The sequence below is a fragment of the Urocitellus parryii genome, chromosome 15 (genome assembly GCF_045843805.1).
Source record: "Urocitellus parryii isolate mUroPar1 chromosome 15, mUroPar1.hap1, whole genome shotgun sequence".
NCBI lineage: Eukaryota > Metazoa > Chordata > Mammalia > Rodentia > Sciuridae > Urocitellus > Urocitellus parryii.
Genome location: NC_135545.1, coordinates 31,892,918 through 31,918,682, shown reverse-complemented (window position 1 = coordinate 31,918,682; position 25,765 = coordinate 31,892,918). Strand labels below are relative to the sequence as shown.

At 55.5% G+C, this 25,765-nt stretch overlaps 1 protein-coding gene across 1 annotated transcript; it reads right to left on the bottom strand.

The window, feature by feature from the left end:
* Positions 1 to 1,280: 1,280 nt before the first annotated feature.
* Positions 1,281 to 25,510, bottom strand: Mmp2 (matrix metallopeptidase 2). The gene is made up of 13 exons (XM_026392280.2): positions 25,050 to 25,510; positions 22,051 to 22,277; positions 21,073 to 21,221; positions 20,003 to 20,131; positions 19,598 to 19,771; positions 16,719 to 16,892; positions 15,876 to 16,049; positions 14,127 to 14,282; positions 12,586 to 12,727; positions 8,609 to 8,745; positions 7,310 to 7,469; positions 3,572 to 3,681; positions 1,281 to 2,143 (listed from the first exon to the last, which is right to left on the bottom strand). The coding sequence occupies exons 1-13, from the start codon at positions 25,200 to 25,202 to the stop codon at positions 2,040 to 2,042; spliced, it is 1,989 nt and encodes a 662-aa protein (XP_026248065.2). The 5' UTR covers positions 25,203 to 25,510; the 3' UTR covers positions 1,281 to 2,039.
* Between the last annotated feature and the right edge of the window lie 255 nt (positions 25,511 to 25,765).

Below are 25,765 nucleotides of genomic sequence, written 5' to 3'. Positions count from 1 at the left end.
GAATCTCAGAATCATGTAACCCTATCAGAGAGCTGTGCAGCCTTGAGTTAGTCATTTAACCTCTCTGAGCTCCTTGCCTCATCAAAGGGATTAATTCCTGCCCCCATAGGATTATAGTAAGGATTAAATCAGGTGTAATGTTCATAGAAAACCACTCAAGAAATGGCTTGTTGAGGATCAGCTGAAATTTCTCTCCATGTAACAGAGATCCTGAATAGCAGTGTCTTAGAGTTATGATGTAAGCTTCCCAGGCTAGGTGGTCTTCAGGTAGGACTTCCTAATACCTTCAATGGCTGCATATGCTGGGGCTCTTTAGTCAGATACCTGCAGAAAGTGTGTCTGTTTGGGGGCGATCAAGAACACAAATCAGTAGGCAGGCTTTGATAAAAGAAAAGCTCACTTTCGGTCCACTGAGGTCACCCCCGAGCTGTCCTGAGCACTGCTCAGCTGTTTCCCCACCAGCCCAACCAGGAAAGGCCTGAAGGCATCAGACTATCAGACTATCAGACAGCTGGAGCTGGCAGGCACCTCTGAAAAGAATCCAGGCCTCGGTTGCTGTTTGGCAGCAGCTGGGGGACTTCTGTAGGAGGAGAGCAGGGGCGGGTAGCCTGGCCAGAAGGCGGAATGAGCTCACCTGGTTCTGACCACAGCATCTGTGTTCAGAAAGCAAGCACGTTACTGTCCTTCAGGGTGACCGCGGAAGGTCTTGTGGGGTAGGTGGAGGGCCAGGTCGCTGTTGGAGATTCTGGGCTGAGGGTCAAGTTCCTCTCTAGGTCATCCTCTGGCCTTGCCTCCATTCTGTTACCTGACAGCTACAGGACCCTGGGCAGACCACTTGGCTCTGGCCCTAGTTTCAACTCGTTAAAATAGTCTCTCCCTCTTGAGATGGTTGCAAAGGGCAAATTAAATGATGCGTGTAGAGTATCTGGCAGGCAGCAGGTTGCTAATGAAGCAGGGTGACATGGCTGCTGCTCACTGTCAGCGCCAGCATTGGGACAGGTATCACTATTAAGAAACAGACCGAGAGAGAAAACCGACCCCGGAGCCTCAGGTATCATTCAGCCTGCAGCAGGGTGGAGAGCTTTGCGCATGCGCATCAGATACCCCCAGCCCCGCCCACCCAGAGGTTGGCTCCCGCGGTTTCTTTTGGCAGCTTTGATGTCGCCGGCAAGCACCATCCCTACCCCTCCTGGGGCACACTGGCTCTTTTTCAGTTTCCTCTTCTGGCTTGGGCTGCAGCCCCCTCTGGGGGCTGAGAAAGCAGACGGCGACACGGCCACTCATTTGGTGTCTTTATTTATACTGGTCACCACTTCCCATGGGGAACTGTTGAAAGGGGAGGCAGAGGGGCGGAGCGGGAAGCCAAGGCTGGGTTGGCCTCCATCCAGTGGAGGCTGCGGGTGGGGAGGGCTGACCTGAATGGGCCAGCAGCGCTGGGTGGGCTGGCATGTGTCACTCAGTGACTTCAGACCACCTGAGCCCTTGTATCCGGGAATGCCATAAGGTGGAAATAAAAAATCACAAGAACAAAGTGCACACAAAGCAAACTGCTGATGTAGGGAAGGTTCGAAGGCAGCCGGCAGTGAGAAGCCAGGTGTCTAGGGTGGCCACCTGGCCACATCCCTACCCCCACGGCCCCATGCCAGGCTGTCAGGCCGCCAGTGCCCTCTGAAGACAGTCTCTGTTGGATCTGAGGCTGCTGGGAGCCACAGACGTTTGTGGGGGGAGAAGAGCCCAAAGTGAGGCAGCACCAGGTCAGCCCAAGGCAAGGCTGCATGGACAGTATCAGGGCATCTCTCTGGGGGGGCTCTGAGGGGTGTGAGACTCCAGGGAAGGGACACTGGGAGGGGTACAATCCAGCACCTTTCTTTGGGCAAGGATGAAGGCTCTCTCTGGACTCTTAAATTACCAGGTGAGGATGAGAATGCTGATTAGCCACAGAGCTGAGGGCCTGGGCACAGGCCCCTCGGTCCCTCCCTGGTGCTCGGGCCCCGTGTGTGGAAGGGACCCCCAGGAAGGGCCTGCGGAGCCTGAGCAACTCAGCAGCCCAGCCAGTCGGATTTGATGCTTCCAACCTTCACGCTCTTCAGACTTTGGTTCTCCAGCTTCAGGTAATAAGCACCCTTGAAGAAATAGCTGTGACCTGGGACAGAGAGGGAAAAGAGACTGTGACCACCCATCCTGAAATTCTGGCACTCCCAGAGGATCCCTGGGAACTGGAATGTCTGCCTGGCACAGGGAAGAAGGCTTTGAGCCAGAGAAAACCCTTCTGGGGCCGAAGGAAGGGAAATGCCTATGGGAGTAAGGTCTATGATGGGGACAGAGACACCAACCTCTTAGAGCTTGAGATGGATCAAATTAGATAATATGCTGTTAGGAATAGTGTGAGAACTCCCCTTGGCACAAGCATCCAACCAAGCACTTTCCTACACCCGAAGAGGGCAACCAGGAAGCGTCCAGCCCTCCCAGGCCCACAGATGGCTTTTATTCGGCTCACACGAGCTTCTTTGTTTTTATCTTTCATTCTGAGTAAGTTGCCAATATGTAAACATCTGGAAATGTCACAGGAATATAGACTTCTGGCTTCTTTCTAAAATAACTAGAATATCTAAGAACATGAGATCTCAATCTGTGCAGGCTGACCACTGTCAGAAGCTGCAAAGCAACTGGGCCCTCCTGCACACTCGCTGGTTCACTACAGACCTCACTGCTCCCTACTGTCTCTGCCTCCTCATCTCACCTGTGCTGTGTGGCCCATCCAGGCTTCAGAATCTGTCAACTCCCTCTCAGATATATGATCCTACTTACTTTGTTTCAAACTCTAGCACACAGTAGGTGCTCAACAGATGTTCAGTTGAAGATAATCCTTAGCCTCACACCTGACCGCACATTTAGCCTTGCACCTGATGGTACAGTCCTTCGACTTGCTCACGTAGGACCTCTGGCCCCTGGAGTTCAGAGCTCTGTGCTGAGCATATAGTAGGGACTCCAAAGGATCTTGAGGAATTGAGTGGAAATTCCTCTCCAAAGCCAACTGGAACTCATTTCCAGGGCCCTAGAGAGCTCACAGGGAGCTTTCTCAGGATCCAGCTTTCAATTCTCAGTTCTGTCCCTTGCTGATGATGCTGGTTCTATCTGGCTCAGCAAAGGAACGAACAGAGAGCCTGGCAGAGTTGGCCTTGTCCCCAGTGGAGCGCCCTTCTGCTGATGGGAGGCAATCGCAGGCCTCTTGCAAAACCCCAAAGGGCCTGGGCCAAGCCCCAGAATGAATCCAGGGCACCAGGCCATGTTGCTGGCCCCCTCAGGCCTCTCCCCCTGCCCCCACCCTGGCTGGAGGCCCTGCAGCTGTGTGAGGGGCCTTTTTAGGTCTCACTGCCTGGAGCCTGGCTGGGGGAACAGAGGTCAGGGGTCTGGACGCCTTCCCAGCACTGGGCTGAAGGGGCTGGTTTGTTTCCTGGGGCCCAGCATGCCGGCCCTGCACAATGAAGGAGTGTGTGCTGGAGCGGAATGGGGGCCCCCCCGGCTGGGGGTGGGGAGTCCTCGAAAGCGGACAGAGGCCTGGGGAGCTCACCACCGCCCTGCAGGTCCACAACGGCGTCCAGGTTGTCCGAGATGGCGTTCCAAGCATCGGCGATGAGCTTGGGAAAGCCGGGATCCATTTTCTTCTTTACCTCATTGTATCTGTCAGGAAAGAGAACGAGACCCGGTGGACCAGTAGGCCTCTCTGAAGGCCACTCCCCGAGATCTGAAAGGGAGAGAGGACCCAGAGGATGGCTCCTGACGGGGCCTGGGAAACCCTGCCTGGCCCTTCCAAGAGGCACCCAGAAAGAGGGCAAGTGCCAAGATCTGAAGTCCAACACCACCACTCGCTAAGGACATAAAAACAATCTTGTGATCGCTGCCACACAGGCCTGCAAAGTGTCTGCCTGTCCCTGAGCCTCGGACTTGGTAGGTGTCTGGGAAATGTTAGTCCCTTACAAATCCCTGCCGCAGTCTGAGGAGCACTGGCCCGGGGCCCATGGAAGGGGACCCGCCCCATCATCCTGTCACTATGTAGTTTGAACAAATTGCCGCTGCCTCATCTGCCAGGTGGTGATGACAACCCATGTCCTGGGAGACAACAGTGGCCGGGAGAGAGGGTGAGGCTACAATGCAAGGTGGCTAGGCCTGTTAGTCACAGGGCGGACCGCATGCCACCTCCGTCCCACCTGCAGCTGTCGGTGCGTACTTACTCAGGGCCCCGCCTTTAATTCAGGTAAATACCTGGAGCCTTAGCTGGCTGGCTCTTCTCCCTGATTCTGTCTTTTTAAATTTTTTGGAAAACTTTTTAGATGTTGCGGTCATTTTGACTTCTTTGTTTCTCCACCCTCTCTCAATCTGTTCATTACACTCTAAATATTTAACTAGCTCCCACTCTAGGCCTGTGGGTATCTCAGTCAACAAGGTCAAGTTGTCTCTCAAGGAGAAAATCTTCTAGACTCCTCTGTGTTTGAGTCCCATCCTGGAGGGAGCCACGCTGTCCTCTGTGGAGCTCTGAGTCAGTTCCTCTCTTCTCATGGCCAGCTCCCCTGGGGTCCCAACTTCTCCTCTCGATCGCTCCCTATGACAGGGCCCATCCCCCTCAGCCCATCCCCCCAGAACTGCCAGCATTCCAGCCCCATCATGGACCTTCCCTCTTGCAAGACCTACTTCTTCAGGACTTGGGTTACCAAAACCAAGCTCCCTAGCTCAAATCCCAGCACTCCCCGCTGCCACCCCTCCAGGGACCCCTCCAGTGACATCGCCAGGGGTTATGATGGCTCCAAGGCGTGTGGCCCATGCTTGAACTTGCCCTCATTTCTCTCATTCTTCCCCAGCAAACGGGAAGAGCAGGAGTCGACCCCACTGTATAGATGAGGAAACCGAGGCTGAGAGAAGTGAACCCATTTCTTCTCCTCCAGGAAGAACACAGTGGGATGGCCTGCCATGTTGGCTTGGAAGGGGACTCTGTGTCTTCCCTTTTCCCCTCTGCGCCTGCCATCTTGAACAGTGCTGCTCATGGGCTGGCACCCTGCCTGGAGAGGTTTCACGGGTGGTCCTCCTCTGCAGCGTAGAGCAGGTATGAGGATATTTGTGTTCCAGCTTCCTAACCTGTGCGTCTTCGACCTTCTTGAGCGTCGTAAGCGTGGGGCTGAAAATTGCGCTTACCTAAAATGAGAAATGCGGGTGCCATGCCCAGCTTCAGGCCAGGGCTGGGCACTAGCCCATAAGGACGGACACCATCATTTGCCTCCAGTGTATTCCAGTCACTTTCACTCTGTTGTAAGCTCCGCGAGGACAGGAGGTGAATATTCCCTGAACACTGCCTCCCGGCACCTCACTAAGTGCCTGGCACATAGAAGAGGTTGCATATATATCTGTGGGCTCAGAAGAAGCTTCACAGTATTCTGGAAGCTGCTTCTCACCTTCCATCACTCAGGGGATCTCTTTCCGTCTCCAGTAAGTTCTGCCTCTGCAATCTCAAGCTCATCAATGACCTCTTCTGGGAGAGATGTGTCCTTTGGAAGCCCAGCCCAGGGCCTCTGAGCAGCCCTTGGGCTCCATCCCTTCCACAGAGAGCTCAGGGAGCTACCTGGGTGGTGCCGGTGGTCCACCTTGGCCCCTGGCTTTAGGAGGAGGTGGGTTTGATATGGAGAAGGCCTGGGAGGCAGATAACTTTGCCTGGAAACCCAGCCGGGCACTGCCACAGCCTGTGAGTCAGTGTGTGTGCATGCACACTCTCGCTCACATGGGAACACATCTCTTCTCGTGTGTGTCTCCACGAGGGGTGACTGTGAAAGTCCTTCCAACACTTGCCAGGAAGACTGCAGGGCTTCCCGATTCCAAGATTCCTGTTTGTGTGATCCTGTGCCTCTCGCCATCCAGTTCTCAGATCTGAGACGCGCGGAGCACCTGTGCAGCTGGGATGCCACTCATAGCAGCAGGTGGGTGTGGCTGGGAGTGTCCCAGGGCCTGTGGGCGGAAGGCCCACTCTGTGGCTTCCTGGCTGACTGTTTTCCTTTTGAGGCCTGAGATATCAATCAGCTTAGGTCGCTAAGTGTCTTAGCATTCCACCCGGACGCTGGCAGGCTGGGGACATAAGCAGCTTTTAAATCAGGGCAGCTGGGGCAGGGAAGGGGGCCTTGGAGGAAGCAGGATTGTTTGGGGGTTGGCAGATAACATGTCCCTCTGAGGAGCTCCTGGGTAGGAGCCAGATGTAGTGACAGCCACAGAAGAATGGGCCACTAGGGGGGACAGGATGGAAAGTCACCCCCATAACCTTCATGCACCAGTCTGGCCTTCCTAAATGACCAAATGAACCAGAAGTCACAGCGGAGAAAGCAAGGGGAGGGCAGAGAGTAGAAGCCGCCACCCTGGCTCTGTCCTGGTGTATCCATGGAGAAGCAACTTCCAGCTTATTTCTTTGGGCCTCAGTTGTTAAGTGTCAACAATTGTCATCAAACTCCTAAGACCTGGGCTGCCTCTTGCCAACCAGTCCTGGGCATGGGGATGTCCAGCTCCTTAGTCCTGATAGTGGCCTCTCAGAACTGGACCCTTCTCTTCAAATGACCTGGAGCAGAGACAGAGCCACCTGCCTCCAAACTGTTCCCCTGCCAGTCGGCTCCCACAGCCACTGGGCCCAGGGTGGACACTCCAGAGAGTTCCTGCTGCTTCTGCAGGTTCCACTGTGGATCCTGGCTCCTGTGAGCAGCGGCTGCCTTTGCATGTCCCCTCTGCCACCCCTGTACTCTTGTGCCCACCTCTTGAGACTCCACTACATCAGGGGCAATGTAGACGAACTAGTATGGTCTCTGGGAGAGCCAGGGTTCGAAGCTTCACCTGTCACCACATGGCAATGGGACTTTAAGCTAGGTGTTTAGCCTTTCTGCAAAATTTCCTCATCTGCAAAATGGGAATAATATCAATCAGTGTCCCCCAGAGCCCCTAGAACAGTGTGGGGCACACAGTGTTGACAGGAGCAGCTGTTGTCTTCATTTTATTCCCTCCTTCAGTGAGTCATCCGAAGAGACGGGCTCCAGACTAGACTCGAACCCAAGTAGAAGGCAGCTACGAAGGCCAGGAGACTCTGACCAGCGTCATGCCAACCATGTGCACAAGGATGCTTCACTCCTTGGTGACTTCTAAGAAGGGATGCAGCCCTGGCAGGTCAGAGGCCAGAGAGGGGCATTCACGGCCCACTGACCTCTGAACTTGACCCGGAGGCATCGAGCCACAGTGTCTTCTCCCACGCAGTCAGCTGCACTTCTCCCCTACCCACAGCCTCCCTTACCTCCAGAATTTGTCTCCAGCAAAGATGTAAGTCTTCTTGTTCTTGCTCCAGTTGAAGGCGGCGTCCACTTTCTGCACATCAGGGGGCAATCCCAGGCTGGTCAGCGGCTTGGGGTAGCCTCGCTCCAGGGTGCTGGCAGAATAGACCCAGTACTCATTCCCTGGGGTGGAAGAGAGGGTACGTTGGTGGCTGGTGCCAAGTCCCCCAGGCCAGGCTGTCCCTCCCATCATCTGTCTGGCACGGGACCCCACGACAGCCATTTTCAGTGGGGGACAGCTTCTTGCTCACATAGGGGTTCAGCGCTGAAATTGGGCCCCACACACAGGGTTTTTGTAAGTCAATCACACAATAGAGAAAGTGTCAGGCTGAAAAGGTCAGTGTGAGTCGGTGGGCGAGATGGAGCCCACCGAGTGTCATGCCTGCCACAAAAAGGCACATGCCCTGACGGCCAGCAGCTGCCCTGCTCAGGACCCAGGGTTGCCGTGGATGGAGAGAGGAGTTGGCTGGGGGGAGAGAACAGCAACACATGGTCTTGGTGAGCCTCCCACACTCTAAAAAGCCTTTGCTGAGCCCCACCTCGGGCCAAAGCAGGGCCCCATTTGGTGGCCCCATCAGAGCCCGAACCTTATCCCCTGCTAGCAGCCTGGGGATCTGTTTCCCTGAGCAAAAAGGCAGAAGCTGCATTCCCAGAGCCCAGCAAAACCCAGGACATAGTACATGCTCAAATAAATATTGTAGGAACCAGGCTCCCCACACTTCAGCCGTGTGCACCGACCTGGAAGATTTTTCTACTTTCAGAGACTCCCTCATGCTGCTGTTTACTTATAATTTTTGCTTTCAGTGAATTCCACTGGAAATCTTTAAAAACAAATTTCTTTCAAGAACTTTAGGGGACTGCCTCAATGCCAGGTATCCAATATTCTATTCCTATACTAACTACTTCTGTTTTAAAAAACAAACAAACAACAAAAACAACAACAACGTGCAAGCTAAAAACGAAAACCAGCAGTTTCTAAAAATTCGAACTCAAGCACCCGCCTGCCAAAGGCTCAAAGAAAGATGTCAGAGAGACACACGGGCTCTAAAATGAGATTTCTTCCCTCTTGAAAAGGAAGCAGAAAGATTGAAAGATAATTCAAAGGAAAGGAGATGTTTCTATGGGGGTGAAGCTCTTTGGTGTCAGGTGACAGATGAATCCCACGCTCTGGGAAGCGTGGCTGAAAGAAGGAGCAGAGGCACACGCAGGCGCCCGGGGACTGAGGTCTGGGCAGAGGAGAGGGCCTGGGCCATCCCACACACCTGCGAAGAACACGGCCTTCTCCTCCTGCGGGGCCTCGTACACAGCGTCGATCTTTTCCGGGAGCTCAGGCCAGAAGGTGGCCACCAGCAGGGGCCCCATGGGCTTGTCACGTGGATTCACTGTCCGCCAGATGAACCTGGGGACAGGAAGAGGACACATCTTAGGAAACCACACCTCCAGTCACCCAGGAGCAGCTCTGGCCACATGGGCCTCCCCTGGCCCACCAGAAGCACCCCAGCAATGCTCCTATGATGCGACAGGGAGACAAGGTCAAAGGCAGGCTGGAGGAGGGGGGGGGTTGGTGGAGTCCCTCCACAAGGTGCTGGGGCTGGGAACAGCCCCTTGGCTCCCTGCCCCCACTTCCTCCGGGAAGCCTCCTCTGGCTACCTCGGCCGACACCGTGTTCTTCTTTTTTCTCAGCTTCTCAGAATCATCAGTTCTAAGAGTCTGGCGTAATTGTCTTATCTCTCCACCGAGTACCAAACACTTTACATGCCTTGTAAAATTTAATTCTGAAAAAGAGTCAGTCTGGTTTGCACACTTGATGGTCTACCCGGCATCTGCTATCTATTTCCCCATCACCCTTTCTCTGAAAACTCCCATGTATGCCCCACCCTTCTCCACCACCAGCAGCCCCCACTGCCTGTGACCCAGGCCCTATTCCAGGAGTAGATGCTGATTCGTCTAAGCCAATGGTCCTCAGAGTGTGGGCCCTGGGCCAGCAGCAGAAGTATCACCTGTGGATTTTTTAGAAATGCAAATTATTAAGTCCCCCCCCCCCATGAGATCTATAAAGCAGACTCTCTGGACTTGTGGCTGAGAATTTGCATTTCCGTAACCCTTCCAGATGATTTTAATGCACACCAAAGTTTGCATTACTGACTCAGCAGCTACCATGACTCATGTTGGCACAAGATAGAACAGATAACTTGTATCTTATCATCTCACTTCTAGATGTGGTGTGTGTGTGTGTGTGTGTGTGTGTGTGTGTATCTCCGCTGGATTTGGGGACCCTTTCACTCCAATTGCACTGGCACTGTTCTCTTAACCAGGGGAAGACCCAGCCTTGGGATAAAAGTCAATGTCAAGAGTGTCACTGCATCAATACCTCGAGTCAAGGACCCTCTTCTGCCCCTGGAAGCAGCCTTACCCCTGGACACTGTATCACATAAAAGCAATTTCTCTCCACTGGTTAAGCCCTCATGAGTTCCAACCTGAGTGGAGGGTAATTTGGTTCCTTGCAGCAAAGCCTCCTGGTACAGGAAGGTGTCATGACTCTTGTTTGGCCAATGAAGCTCAGAGAGGTTTTGGACTCTAAAAGCCAAGTTGAATCACCCTGCAGTACCATCTTCCTGCCCTCCCAGCGTCTAGCACTGATTTCTGCATATGTTCAGTGCGTAAGTATTTACTCATTAATTCAATGAGTCGCATCAAAGTCCTTTTGGAAGAAAGTGTGATGTGGCAGGTTGGGATGGCTCTGGCTGGGCCCCTGACCTCTGCAGCTGCTCAGGGCTTCCTGAGCAAGAGCCCCAGGCTAAGGGCACTGCAGGAGGGCAGGGTTCCCACTCACCTCTTCCCCATCCCACCAGGGGGCTGCAGGGTGGCCCTGGGGCCTGCTGATGCTTGATTCATCATTGCATTTTGGACCTCGGTTCTCTTTGCCTCTGCCATCTCCCTCCTGGTGAGGCAGGGAGGGAGGGCATCTGCACCCTGGCACCTGGCCCTGTGCCTGGAGCAGAGGAGGCTCTTCACAAGTTCACACTCCCTGTTCCTTCCTGTGTAAGTCAGGAGCTTTCACATGTCCGTGGAGAGACTTTGCAATTTTTTCTGTCTCTTGTAATAACCAACCCATCACCCCATCGCCACCCATCAGAATCCTGCTTCCCCTTAACGCCTGTTCAAAGGCTGGCTCCCCTGTGAAGCTTCCTAGGTCGTCCACAGAAGCATTTGCTAATGCCTCTGCAGTCTCGCTCCTTTCATTCTGTCGCATATGACTATCAGTTTTTTATGCCTTTGTTTCCCAAACCAGACTGGTGAGGCACAGGTTTAACGTGCATCAGAACTATTGCAGGACTTTGCTACCATGCAGATTCCAGGGGGGGGCCTGCCTTCAGAGGGTGCAGCCAAAGGGCTGGGGGCAGAAGCCCACCTTTTTAAAAAATAGTTTTGTGGATGCATAATGGTCTTTCAATAATTGCATATATTTAAAGCATAGAATTTGATAAGTTTGGAATTATGTTTACCCTGGGAGGCCATCACCATAATCAGAAGTAGAAATATATTGATCACCTTGTGCCCACTTAGCCTCGCATCTTTCCACAGTTGACCTCTGATCTGCCTTCTGTCACTGCAGGTTAGTTTGCATTTTCTAGAATTCTATATAAATGAGTTATATAGCATGTACTCTTTTTTTTTCGGGGGGGGCAGTTACTGGGGATTGAACTCAGGGGCACTCGACCACTGAGCCACATCCCCAGCCCTATTTTGTATTTGATTTAGAGACAGGGTCTCACTGAGTTGCTTAGCACCTCGCTTTTGCTGAGGCTGGCTTTGAACTCGCGATCCTCCTGCCTCGGCCTCCCGAACCGCTGGGATTACAGGTGTGCACCACCGCACCCGACTACAGCATCTACTCTTGCCTAGCTTTTTTTCACTCAGGATAATCACTTTGAGATTCATCCACACTGTCGTGGACATCACCTCTTGTTAATGGATTCTTTCTCATTTCTTTTAATTTCAATTAATTTCTAAGGAGTAATCCACTGTGTGGGTGTGGCACAATTTCAGACACCCACACATTTAGCACGCGTGCCCCAGGTGACTCTGGTGCAGGAGGCCTGTGAACCTCCTTTGAAGAGCACTCATCTAGACGTGGAGCAGGGCCTCTGTCCCCAGTGCAGTCCTTCCCCGCCCTCCAGCTACCAAAGCCTCCAGAGTAAATGGCATAACAGATGCCGAGTGATTAGTGGTCAGTAGTAATAGCTAATGTGACTGAATACACTCATTCCATGTCAGGCATGGTTCTAAGCACTAAGCCCACTGAATCCCTATGAGATATGTTGGAATATGATCATTTTATAGATGAAGAAACTGAGGTACAAAGAAGGTACTTAATTAAGTTGCTATGATTAGGCAGCCGGCATGTGGGAGGTCTAGAGTTCTAATGCCAGAGTTCATCATCACTTCACCCTACGAGTGGGTGAATAGATAGAGCCATCCATGGGCGGAAGGAGAGGGGATAAGGAGTAGGTGGCTGGCTGGAGGAGTGGGTGAATGCATAGATGGAGGAGTGCAGGTGAGTACGGGTGGGTGGACGGATGATGGAGAGCTAGATGGACCCTCTAGTGAGGACCTAGACACTGCTGGCCATCATCCAGGGCTGGAGGGCATTAGGACGATGCTCAGACCTTAGACAAGTGAGGGGGGCCTTTACACATAGCATGAGGGATCTGGTCCCTCTCTGCCACACCCAGAGCAATTAGGGCATTGGAGATCAAGGCCATTCAAGGAGGCCAAGGGTAGCCTGGCTTGATCTCAGTTCTCCCCTCCATTTTACTTTGGGATGACCCCGTACACGGCCATCCATGCAGCTTTGCCACCCATCCTTTAGAACAGACGTTGGGTGTGGCCAGGGGATTTACATCAGTGAAATATTCTCAGACATGATGTAAACGGAAGCTTTCCATGTCCTTGTGTGGTGGGATTTGGCCTCTTGCACCCTGTCATCTGCCATGAGTAGCCACTGACCCCAGAAGAACGAGTGACATACAGAGTCTACCTGACCCCCAACTGCACCTGGAAACCTAGACACCCAGGACACCCACAGAGCTGAGGGTGCCAGCTACGGATGTGCGTGTGGTGACACAAGGCAAAGACAGGTCATCCTGGGTCCTCAGTAAAGGATGGGGACACAAGAATAAAGGAAAGGGGCAGAGGACAGAGGGCAAGAGGGACTAGACCCTGCTCCTACACTCACCGGTCCTTGAAGAAGAAGATCTCACCACGGATCTGAGCGATGCCATCAAAGACAATGTCCTGTTTGCAGATCTCAGGAGTGACAGGTCCCAGTGTCGGGGTGGGGCCGGTACCAGTGTCAATGTCAGTGTCAGGGGAGACCCCTAGGGGTGGGAGGGACACCTGGATTTAGATTCTCCCCAGCTCCAAGGGCTGTCCCCAACAGGCTGGACCCTAAGGCTGCCCACGCATCTGGCTAAGGCTCAGAAAGAAATGTCCTCTAGTCTAGTGTTGGCCCAGGACTGAGAGGGGAGTGGAAAGAAACAAAGCTCACACACACCGTCAGTGCTCTCCGTTCACGTCACCTGAGTGGGTTCTCGCTGTGTCCCCAGGTGGGGGTCGTCCCTATTCCCAGTTCACAGATGGGGGAACAGGGGCCCAGGAAGGTAGAGACACGGGGCCGGAATTCAAACCTAAGGCTCAGGTTCTTAGGCCACCAAGAGTCAGGGCAGTCGGGGACTGCTGGGGTGTCCAGCAGCAGGGGTGTGGCCACTTCCTCCAGGGCAATGCCTTTACTCTCATGATAAGCAGCCACATTGGAGGACACTGAGTCCAGAGCGGTAAAGACTTGCTAGATCTCCTGCAGCTGGTCAATGACAGAGGCAGCTCGGGACCCTGCACCTCTGGGTCCAGATCTTAGGTTCTTTTCCAATTGGATGTTCCCCAGGCTTTTCCTCAAGCACCACTGCACAATTATGGCCTGGTCCAAATTTTATATACATATACATACATATTTATATATCTATATCCATATATATATATATATATTTTTTTTTTTTTTCCTCCCCAGTACCGGTGATTAAACTCAGGAGTGCTTAGCCACTGAGCCACATCCCCAGCCCCTTTTTATATTTTATTTAGAGACAGGGTCTCACTGAGTTGCTTATCGCCTCACTAAGTTGCTGAGGCTGGCTTTGAACTCAAGATCCTCCTGCCCCAGCCTCCCCAGACGCTGGGATTCCAGGTGTGCACCAAGGTCCACTATATTTTTAATTTCTTTTTGTAAAGAAATGCAGTGACTTTTTAAACTCTAGTTAAATTTACTGGGAGCAGATAATTAAAAATGAATCATTGATATCAGGGACTTGTGGTTATACTCCTATTAAATGAAATCATATTAAGAAGACTAGAAACTTCCACTCCTCTCTCATGAAGGTCTCTCCACGCAACGGGAAACTCCAACTTGTGGCCAACCAGCTCTCCTGGATTCTAACCCCCCCCCCCCCCGGGTGGCTTAAACCCGGGTGACCTGGGGCCTGAAAGTTTCCATTCTCAGGTCACAGTTTACTCAGAACACGGAAAGCCCTAGAAATAGGGAGTCGGAGGCGTCATGGGGAAGCACTGCTCTGACACTCGCCAGGACCAGGTCCCCACCGCTCCCGCCTCCAGCCCTTGTCCCCAACAGTCCTGGCCAGATGGGCCCTCCTGCTTCTCACACCCTGGGCCCCCTCCCGGATCACATGACTCCCCAGGTCCCCCCCAATCCCCCAAGCTGAGGGTTACCGTAGAGTTCCTGAATGCCCTTGATGTCGTCCTGCGACAGGCGGAAGTTCTTGGTGTAGGTGTAAATGGGGGCCATCAGGGCCCCAGGGTCCTGGGAGTGCTCCAGCCCCATGGCGTGGCCGAACTCGTGAGCTGCCACGAGGAACAGGCTGTACCCTGAGGGCCAAGGCAGGGAGAGAGGGACAAACCAGGAAAGATGAGACTCCAGTGAGACCCGGCCCAGCCAGGGGGACTGGGGCGGACATCCTCAGGGCGGGGCGGAGAGCCCTGGAAGCTGCACTACTGACTTCTCGTGTCCTCAGAAGGCCTCTTGCTTTTCAGTAGGGTCAGCCAAAGTCCCCATGGCCCGCTCCAGAGGGGGCTGCCGTGTCCTACAGAAGGGAAGCTTGAAGCACCTGCAAATCCCCTTTGTTAAAGTTCAAAGTCCCACGTGTTAAAAACTGTGCTTCCTGTCTCTTTGTGTCTCTTGAAAGAGGAGGAACAAAACCGGCTCCTAAACTAGGGTCTCCAGAGAGGTAGGAGAGGGGGGCTGCAGGGCCAGCCCGGGGCTCTCCTGCCCCAGGGAGAGCAGTGAGCGCCATTTCCACTTGGCCAGGCTCAGCAGACACGCCCTAGGTTGGGTTCACTGATATCCCCCCCAAAAGATATGCTTAGGTCTTAACCCTGGGAACCTGTGAAAGTGACCTTTTTTAGAAATAAGGTCTTTGCAAATCAGGTCACACAATATTAAGGTGACCAGACACCGGAGTGGAGTGGCCCTTGATGCAGTAGGGCCCACACCATGACAAGAAGAGAGACGGAGACAGCACGGAGCAGAGGGGAGAAGGCCACGTGATGAGGGAGCAGAGAGTGGAGGGGGCAGCCTTGGGGGACATGGCCCTACGGGCACCCTGGGTTTAGACTTCTAGCCTTCCAGAAGCATGAAAAAATCCACTTAGGTGGGTCGAAGTAGTATAGCCACTTTGTTGTGGCAGCCCAAGGAAACAAATTCAAAGTCACAGTCCAGGCAACGGAGAGGCCCACCCTCAGGTGCACAGCGGGTGAATCAGGCATGTCCACAGGCTGGTTTGGGCCAGCCTGTGGCCCTCGCCAAGCTCCCTCTCATTGTGAGGAAACAACATCAAGACACGCTGACTGAACCCAGACGGCCCTGGGCCAGCCCTCTCACTGGTCATCGTAGGCCCTGCAGCCTAGAGTGGACACAGGGCCCAAGCATACTGTTCCTCGGGGAGGCCCTGGGCTGTTCCTGGTCACTCTCTCACCCCCGCCTGAGGCCTGGAGGGTGGGGTTATCCCAGCTGGCTGTGTCCCCAGCACAGACGGGGACCACCATTCACAACCTGGCAGAGGACAGCTGATGGGTCAGGACTGTCTGGCGGCTCAGGGAGGGACTCCTTTTCCCTGCGGTCTGCTGCCCGCCCAGCCCCTGAGGCCTCTCCTGTCAGAGTGGGGATGTGTCCAGGGAGAATCGCCCTCTGGACTCCACATGCTGCGGCAGCCTCAGCCCTGGAGGTGTGGCCGAGGTGGCAGGCGAGGTCTGGAACCGAGGCCAGCTGGCGAGGGAGGGAGGGGGCGAGGGGCCCGGCCTGGGGGCTGCGTCTGCCCACCTGGGTGAGGGGCTGGGCAGGGTCTCTGCTCTAGGTGCAGGCCTGGGGTCTGTGTCCCTTACGGGGGCAGGTGGGTGTCTGGGGGCAGTGTCGATGCTGAGGTGTGCAGGGAATGTCCGTCTGCCCAGTGAAGGGCCTCCTACCTTGGTCGGGGCAGAAGCCCCACTTGCGGTCGTCGTCGTAGTTGGCCGAGGTGGCACACCACATCTTTCCGTCACTGCGGCCGGCGCTGGTGCAGCTCTCGTGCTTGTTGCCCAGGAAGGTGAAGGGGAAGACACAGGGGGCCCCTTCGGAATTCCCTCCAACAGTGGACATGGCTGTGGGCAAGGTGCAGGGTCCAGGTCACCAGGAGAGGACGGCATGATGCCCATGTCCACAGACCACGCCGAGACACCCCAGGCGCGGCAGCCAGCGCTCCCCCATCCCCCCACCAATCACCCTCTGCTGGGGAACACGTGCTGCCCCCAGGGGACCCAGGCCCGGGGAAGCTGAAACTTGGAGAGATTGAGAGCTTGGCCAGGGCAGGTCCTGCTAGGAAGCGGCCCAGGCTCCACCCCGGCTGCCAGATCCCGGAGCTGGCATGAGCTTCCTGGGGCTGTGAACCCAGGGGCAAGACACCAGGAGGCGGGGCAGGGCTCAGGGTCCCAACACACTCAACTGGAGAGCGACCCGCAGCAGAGTCCCACTGGGGAGGAGGGCAGGATGGAGGGGGGTGCTCCGTGGGACAGAGAGACTGAGGGGAAGCAGGCCAGGAGGGGCCGGGCGGACAGAGGCCGAAAGAAACACCCAACGTGACCGCTGGTGTCACCGATTTGGCTGAACTGTGGTGACATTTGGGTGACACCAATTCTGCTGGACTGCGTGAAGGCCTCACGTGGGCTCTGACTTCTGCCTCAGAGCCACCAAGGAGGTGGGAGTGGTCAGACGGGCTTCTGAGAGACAGCAGGGTGCTGGGCCCTGTGGGCAGGGGAGGCGGGGACACCCACCCGTCTCAGGGCAGAAGCCATACTTCTTGTCGCGGTCGTAGTCCTCGGTGGTGCCACACCAGCGGTAGCCGTCCGTGCGGCCCTCGGTGGTGCAGCTGTTGTAGGAGGTGCCCTGGAAGCGGAAGGGGAACTTGCAGGGCTGTCCGTTGGCGTTGCCACCCATGGTGAACAGGGCTGCGAGTGGGGGAGAGAGGGTGACTGAGAGAGAGTCCCCTGCCCGGGCACTCGCCGGCTGGCTGCCACCTGCCAGGTCACACCAGCGAAGTCGCTGTGTGGTTAAAATTCAAACATCTCCTCTGCTGACTGGTAAGGAGCCGCTTCTCCAAGCTCCTGGAGAGGCCCCCTGGCCCCCTGGCCCCCCTCGTCCCTGCCCTGGGACCTTGTGGACACCAGCCAGGAAACACATGGCACTTAGCAGGGCCTCCAGAACCCTTCCCCAGTCCTGAGTCACCATCCATTCTGCCTGGTCAACACCCACTCCAGGTGGACTGCTAAATATGCCACCCATAGAGGGCACGTCCCCATGAGTCTCTCCATCGGACAGACAGGGACACTGAGGCTCAGAGAACACTGGGTTCCAGAAGTGTTCCTGGTCACAGGAATCAGGACACGGATGGAGACTGACGACTCCCAGCACACTCATCTCCACTCCTCTCACACACCGTCACAGGCAGGGGTGACCCTATGTGGCTTCAACTCCTGTCAATCAGAGGCCCTCTCCTGGACAGTCCCTCTGTGGTCCCTGCAGGAGGGAGAGGAGGGTCAGGAGGAGGAGGCTCTGCCCTTGGGAACTTTTCAATACACCCTCCAGGCTCCCGCTCTGGCCTCCCCGGGGCAGCCCTGCTGGAGAGCTGGGGAAGAAGGTGGGATCCAGGATGTGGCCTCTCTCTCTCTCTCTCTTAGGTTCTTCTCCTGCTCCCCCGTCCCCTCCTCTGTCCCAAAGCTACGAAATGGTGTGTCTCTGGAATTGCCAACTAGCAAAACCACAAGTGCGTAACAAGGACCATCTGTGCACCACGGCGCCAGCGGTGACCTCACCAGGCCCAGTTAACTCCAGCATGGCCAGGAAGGAGCCAGGCCTCCTCCCACCACGGGACCCAGGACCCTGTCCTCTCTGTTCCACTGTCCCCTGAACAGGAGACACTGTCCCATCATGCTAGAAACCATGGCACCTCAGGAAGAGAAACAGAGTCCAGAAACTGGGGGCTTCCGATGGGGAAGGGTGAAGTGTTAACTTCAACTAGGTCCAGCCCCGGGCCTCTGCCACCCAGAAAGCCCTTGTCTCTGCTCAGATCCTCCCTCCTGGGTCCAGTCCCCAGTGAGGCGGGCGGGAAGCAGACACTGAGTCAGCAGTCAGGAGGGTCTGAGTAACAGGAACCCCAAACAGGCACGTGGTGCAGGCCCACACCTGGCCACAGACCAAGTCGACGGCTCGTGTCCAAGGCAGGGGAAACCCTCCCCAAATTATGAAATACAGCGGCTTCGCCTCCTCTTCTTGGGGACCCCCTGTTCCAATTAGAACAGCTGACTCAGGGAAGGTTAGTGTCACCTGCATGTCCCCCCAGGAAATATAAGATACAGAAAATGTCTTCTTTAACAGTTTCTGGCTTGTTATGGTCGATGGCTTGAGCGCTTACTTAATGCAGAGTTTAGCTTTGGTAATAAAGTGTAAACAGGAAGACAACTCGCCAGCTGTTTGCTTCTTCTGTCAAGATGGACGCTGTCCAGTGCAAGTCACAATGGGGACAGAGACACTCCTGGACATGTACAATGATAGCCCCAAATGATAAAGACACTTTATAGGAACTGAAGATACTTTATCAGATGGAGAAGAAGGTAGCATTTAGACCCCCCATTTTCAGATTTTTCTCCCATTTTCCCCAAATCTTCTGGGCTTTTGATCACGAGAATCATGGAGCATGCTGACTCCATCCAATATGGAAGACTATAGACTTTTTTTTTTATATAATTTATGATTGTAAGGTGTGTCAAGGATGGTTTTAGAAAGGATTGAGTCAATATCATTACCCTTTTTTTGATCCCACTCCTTCTTCAAAGATCTCTGAAAATGTTATTTCAAATGCTGACAAAAACACACCCAGAAATATCAAGTTCAGCTTGATGTCTTCGTCAAAACAGAGATAGAGGATGGACAACCCAGATGAACAGAAGGACAGAGTCCACAAGAACCAGACAGCGGACTGCTAGCCTGCATGCACACACACACACACACACACACACCCCGCAGCTCTGTCAGCGGGACCTGTGCAGGAACAGTGGTCGATAGTCCCAGGGTTACAGTCCCCAGCCACGTCAGGTTCCAGCTTGGTCAGAGACCTGCCTCCCATCCAACAGCGAGACTCTCTACCCGGCCCCAAGCCTCTTTCCACCCTTGGAGCCCTCAGCCCTGACTGGCCACGATAGTAGTTCTAACTTTGTTCTGGCGTATGTTAGAAAGAATCATCGACACACTAAACCAGCCACTTCACAAACAGTCATGCTAACCGTGGCCTTGAAACCCCTGCACTGACTGAACCAAACTGGGAAGGAAACCCAGTCTCAGGCCACCTAACGTCTCAGCCGACCACAGATCCCATACACGACAGTGGTCCATGGGGCCACAGCTCCTAGTGACATCGTCGCCATCGTAGCACAGGGAGGTACAGCTTACGATGTCACACAACAGTGGAATCGCCCAACAATGCACCTCATCACGGGACACCAGGCTATGATGAGAGAGACACAGCCATGGCTCAAGACGGGACGGCCCGGGCTGGGGTCCCGGGGGACCCTGGTTGACGGGCCTGTGGCGTTTGGAGATGGGGCCGTAGCAGGGAGCCCCCCAGGCTGGGGCCTGCGGTGGAGGGCGGGCTGCTCACCTTCGTGGGGGCAGAAGCCGTACTTGCCGTCCTTCTCGAAGTTGTAGGTGGTGGAGCACCAGAGGAAGCCGTCGCTGCGGCCCGCGTCCGTGCAGCTGGTGTACTCGCGGCCGTTGAAGAGGAAGGGGAACTTGCAGTACTCGCCGTCGGCGTTCCCGTACTTGACGCGGACCACTGGGGGTGACACGGGGCAGGGTGGGGGGTTCGACCTCCTGGACTTTCTTTGGACACCAGGCTTCCGAGTCCCTAGGGCTGTGACTTCCCTTCCCTTCCATCCGCCTGGTCCCACGGAAGCAGAGGGGAAGCCCCAGGTGGCCAGGGAAGCCATGGTCCTGTTGCCAGGTGACAGGAAGCTGCGGGGGACTGGCGAGGAGGCCTGGGGCAGGCCGAGGGCCACCATCTTACCTTGCCCTTCTCCCAGGGTCCACAGCTCGTCGTCGTCAAAGTGGGAGTCTCCCCCGACCCCCGTGCCCGGGGCGAAGGCGTGAGCCAGGAGCCCGTCCTTGCCGTCGAAGGGGTAGCCATCGCCATGCTCTGGAACACACGGGCCTCAGCTTCTGCTTGCCCCGTGGACCCGGGGGCCGTCCCTACCCACGTCGGCACTCCTGCACCATCTGCCATCTGTCCCCAGCCCCTGACCCACTGGGGTGACCCAAGGATGGTGAACACAGGGCGTGAACGGAGAGTCTGTGACCTCACTCTCACCGTCCTCCGGGCCACACGACCCCCTTCCGGGCACTGCCTGCCTTCGCTGACTGTGCCAACCCAAGGCCACCGCACCCACCACAGGCCTATAAAGCCACACCCATGTCCTCGCCACTGACTCTTGCTGTCCCCAGGGTCTACCCTCCTGTCCACACTGCCCTCTTCACGGTGTCCCTTCCTTCATGTCACATTGTCACCCACATTCACTGCACTCACCCCCGGGCCTGCCTTGCTACTGAGGTCTAGCCCTCCTAGCACGTCTACACTGACTTTGTGCCTGTCCCCTGGCCCCATTGCCGCACCGCCCACCTTCACGTCTATGTGCCGCCAGTGCCCACACCACCAGCCCGGCGGTGGCCTTGACCCCAGCTTCCAGCTGCTGACTCCCATGTCTACACTGCTCCAGTGTCTGACCTACTCTCCTATCCACAGCTCCTTACAGGGCCAACCGCCAGGATAGCCACTAGCCTCATGGGGACCTTGAACTCTTGAAATGGGACCTGTGTGGCCAAGAAACTGAATTGTCATAAAAAAAAAAAATGTCTTTAGTCATTTCAATTTAAATAGCCATGCGCACTCAGAGCTGCCCTTTGCTCAACAGAGCAGCCACTCAGGGCTTCCCCGGCTCCAGCACGTCCGTCCCCTGCGCTCCCGTGTCTACACCCGCTACTGCGACCTGAGTCACCCAGGATCCAGGGTTTCTCTGACGTCCATGCAGCCCCCTTGTCTCTACCCACCCCCCAGCCCCCGCCAGCCCCTCTTCTGCCTACCCCAGCGGCCGAAGTTGATCATGATGTCAGCCTCTCCGTCATGGATGCGAGAAAACCGGAGCGGGGTCACGGAGCTCCAGACCTGGAAGGCGCGTGCAAAGGCATCGTCCACCGTCTCCGGGTCCAGATCAGGAGTGTAGCCAATGATCCTGGAGGGGTGGACGGGCAGGTGAGCACGCAGGCGTGTGTGCGAAGGTGTGTGTATGTGAAGTGTGCTCGTGGGCAGGTGTGTGTGTCCATGAGCATGCAAGTGCATGCATGACCATAGAGGCTTCCCTCTGAGCTGTGTGATCTTAGGCAAGTTTTCTAACTTCTCTGTGCTTTATTCCTTTCCTTTGGGATGAAGGGATCTGGCACCAGAGCCCACACAGGAACACAGCCTTGCTACCCCAGAGCCCCTCCAATAAGAGTAACAACTAATACCTATTACACTCTTGCCACACGTCAGACTCTGGAAGACCTTTATTTATACTCCATCTAGCTTAGTCCCACAATTAACCCTATGAGGAAGAATTTTTAATGCCCCATTTTATGGAGTAGAAAACCAACATTTGGAGCCTCCAAAATTAAGAAGACCATCCTGGTGCAGTGGTGCACGCCTGTAATCCCAGTGGCTCGGGAGGCTGAGGCAGGAGGATGGTGAGTTCAAAGCCAGCCTCAGCAAAAGCAAGGCACTAAGCAACGCAGTGAGACCCTGTCTCTAAATACAGTACAAAATAGGGCTGGGGATGTGGCTCAGTGGTCGAGTGCTCCTGAGGTCAATCCCTGTTACTCCCCCCCCCCAAAAAAAAAAGCCCAACACCCCCTGGTTAGTGAGTGTGTGATCTGGGTCCAGGTCTGTCTGACTCCATTTACCAAGAGCCTTGCATGCAATCCCCCTGAGATGGTCAGCCCTGACTAAAGAGACCTCGTGGGTCCCCTGAGCGGAGAAAGCCAGGCCCAAGGACACCCTGTGTCCCCCAGCCCCTGCCCTGGCACCTGTAGGTGATCTGGTTCTTGTCCCACTTGGGCTTTCGGGGGAAGAAGTTGTAGTTGGCCACGTCGGGGTTGCCACAGCGCGGCTTCCGCATGGTCTCGATGGTGCTCTGGTCCAGCTCGCCTGTCTGGGGCAGCCCGAAGAACTTCTGCATCTTCTTCAGGGTGTCTTTCAGCACAAACAGGTTGCAACTCTCCTTAGGGCAGCCGTAGAAGGTGTTCAGGTATTGCTGGAGGAAATGAAGAGTCAGGGGAGAAGAAGCCACCGTCAGGTAGGTATCACTGACCAAATCAGGCTCCAGGGACCCGCCTCCAGCGCTGAACCAGAGCTGTCACTCACTTGCTGAGTGACATAACAGCGGTAGAAAGCACAGCCCCACTACTGTGCAGGGAGCTTCTATGTGCTCTAGCACTGAAGTCATTAAACATCGACACATTCAATGCTCACAGGAATTGCAGATATTATTATCCTCAGCATAAAGAGGGAAAAAATAAAGCACAGAGGAGAAAGTTGCCTGCAATCACACAGCTCAAAAATGGCAGATCTGGATTCAGGACCAAGCCATCTGACTCCAGAGCTCACAGTGGAGCAAAACCTTCCAGCACCTGTCCTTTACCCCTGTCATCTCAGCTAGCCACCTACAGCTGGTGACTTAGGGATTGTTCTCCTCCCTTTTCTTCACCAAGAGCTTCAAGGCTTATGAGTTTGAGCTCCAGCAGCAGACAGAACCTGGGTTCAAATCCTGGATCTGACATTTTCAAAAACAAAGTGGTCCTCTTCTTCAGTGGCTCTTGCCAAAGGAAACCCCAAACCAAGCAGGCCCCTGTAGAGGTTCAGGGACCAGCCGATTCATTTATCAAATGAATGCATGAGGGTGTCTATCATTTGCCACTCCTCAACTGCTGCTGGGGACAAGCCGATAAACAAGACAGGCATTTCTGGTCTCTAAAGTTCAAATCCCAGTGCAAGGTAGGGGAGGTGGGCTGATAGATCACACACAGATAAATGTGAAATTGGGTAAGTGCTAAGGGCCATGTTGGAGAGGTGAAAGGAGCCAGGAGATCTTACAACATGGCCCTAACCTCATTGTGAGTAGTCAGGAAAGGAGTAAAGAGAGTCTAACAACAATCACCGTAGGAGAGCAGCAAGGGTTACTGCTTACTGAGTGTTCACCAAGTGCCAGGTACCCTTGGAAGTGTCTACAGTGTCTACACCATGACTTCTCTTTTCACCCCGAGATGGGTACCATTATTACCCTTGGTTTGCAGGTGAAGAAACTGAGACTCTAGAAGTTAAATCAGCTGCTTAAGATTATCAGGCTATCCTGGTCCAGAGGTGCACGCCTGTAATCCCAGGCGCTGGGCAGGCTGAGGCAGGAGGATCTCCAATTCAAAGCCAGCCTCATCAAAAGGGAGGCACTAAGCAACTCAGTGAGACCCTGTCTCTAAATAAAACACAAAACAGGGCTGGGGATGGGGCTCAGTGGTCGAGCGCCCCTGAGTTCAATTCCCAGTACCCCCCCCCCCCAAAAAAAAGAAAAAAATGATTATCAGGGCATTTGGTTAATGTACTCCTTGACTTGAGGCCAGGGAGGCTAAGCCCAGAGCCCCTCTTCTTAAGCACTGCTCTGGGCAATCCAGACGTCTACTTGACGTGGAAGGTGTGAACTCAGAGACCACTGTCATGGTCCACAGTCCCACTCAGGCTAACCAATGGGGACAACACTATGCCAACCTGAAAAAAAGTAGACTTCTAAACATTTAAGATCTCCCACTGCACCCATCCAGGGGACAGACGGTGTGTGTGTGGGGGGGGTCAGGGGTGGAGTCACATCCTGAAGGTGCTTGGAGTGGGCAGAGGGCATTGGATTCCTGTTCTGCACAGATTGGGGCAGGGGCTGGCTGGAGGATAAGGGATTTCGAGGGTAACAGAGGCAACGGGGAGACAGATGTCCAGTGGTCCCTGAGTGGGCCACAGCCCGCGGTGCTTTCAGGGCGAAGGGAGATGCTTTCTGCTGCCTGGCCCAGGGCTTATGCAACGCTGAGGCCAGGATGCTCCGGGAGCCAAGAGCGTGCGCTCGCAAAACAACATCTGAGCCGCAGCTCGGGAGCTCCTCCAGGAGGGAGGCTCCTGGCCGCTCTCCGACCCCGGCAGGGCTCAGTCCGCCCCCGCCCCACGCGCCGGGCTCACCCGCGCCTGCCACTCCCTCCCCCCACCCCGCCCGCCCGGGCCGCCTGGTCCTCGCCTGGTCCTCGCCATCGGTCTCCTGACCCCTGGAGAAGTTCGAGGAAACTTTCCGTAGCTCACCCCTTGACCTTTCTGGCCAACTTGCCCAGTAAACCAGGCGAAAAAAGACGTGCCCGGTTTCCCTCCTGCCCCAGTTATGTGCCTAGGGGTCCCCTGGAGCCGAGCGGAGACCAAAGATCCCTCTCCAGAAGTGTGCCCAAGTTCCCAGGAGTTTGCGAAGCCCCACTCTGGTCATCCTCCTGTGTGCAAAAGTTCACGCAAATGATCCGCCAAAGCACCACCTTTCCAAAGTCCCCTGATTGCAAAAGGGACCTCTTAGGCTGTTTGCCAAAGGCCTACCAAGATGCTTGCCAAGGTTCTGATGCTGGCTCTCCAGAAGTGTCCAAGGGTGGTGTGGGAGGCCTGCCCCTACCCGCCCCCCAGACACCCAAGCACTCCTTATTTGCAAAAAGAGTCCTTTCCAAACCTTTGTCAAAGCACCCACCCGTCTCCCCCTGTCCCTCCGCCTGGATGTTGTCCTTACTGCCCCCCCACGCCCCCATGTGTCCTGAAGGTTGCCAAGTTGCTGCTCGGGGCGTGTCCACTCACAAAGCTCCGCACTGTTTACAAAGCCCAGCCCTCCCTCAGCTCGCCCAGGACCCCCGAGCTGCTTCTGGGACCCTCCCCCGCGCCCCTGACCCCCCACGGGGGAACCCCATCCTCTGCTTCCGAAGTTGGTCTAAACTTGGCTCCTGAGGCCAACGCGGCGACTCACCACCGCCAACTCTTTGTCCGTCTTGGGGGCGACATCGCCGGGGAACTTGATGATGGGGGACGGCGCGGCGGCGGCGCGGCCCAGCAGGCAGCCCAGGAGGCAGAGCGCCCGCAGCGGGCGGGCGAGCGCGACCCAGGCCCCTCGCGCCGGCATCCTTCAGCTCCCGGGCCCCACGCGTCGCCCGGGGGTCGCTGGCTCGGTGCGTGTGGCCGCGTCGCCGCGGGGCTGGAGCTCGCAGCTGCAGCGCAGTCCCGCGTGCAGGGGGCTCGCTGGCTGGGTCGCCTGGGCGTCGCGTGGCTCAGCCTCTCATGGTCCGGTGCCCGCGCCCTCAGCCCGCGCCGCGGCCCCTGGTCTCGCAGGTCCCGGTGGCCTCCCTTTTGTATGCTTAAAGCCCCAGAGGCCCGGCCTCCAGCCGCCGCCGGAGGGAAGTCTGGATTGCAGCGGAAACAAGGGAGGGCAGCGGCCAGATGTGGCCGGCTGGGCTGGGAGGGCTCTGGCGGCGCGGCTGGGGGAGGGGGCGCGCCGGGCCCGCCCCTCCGCCCCGCCCCCACTCCCTGGGCTTTTCTCTTTTTTTCCAGCCTCCTGTTACCCCAGGTCTAGGACTTGGCTACCAGGGCGACCTCCCCACCGGACAGCTCCAGAGCACAGCTGAGGACCCCCTGCCCATAAACATCTGGCGGGATGGCTCGGGGCCCTCGGTGTCCTGAGGTTGAAGG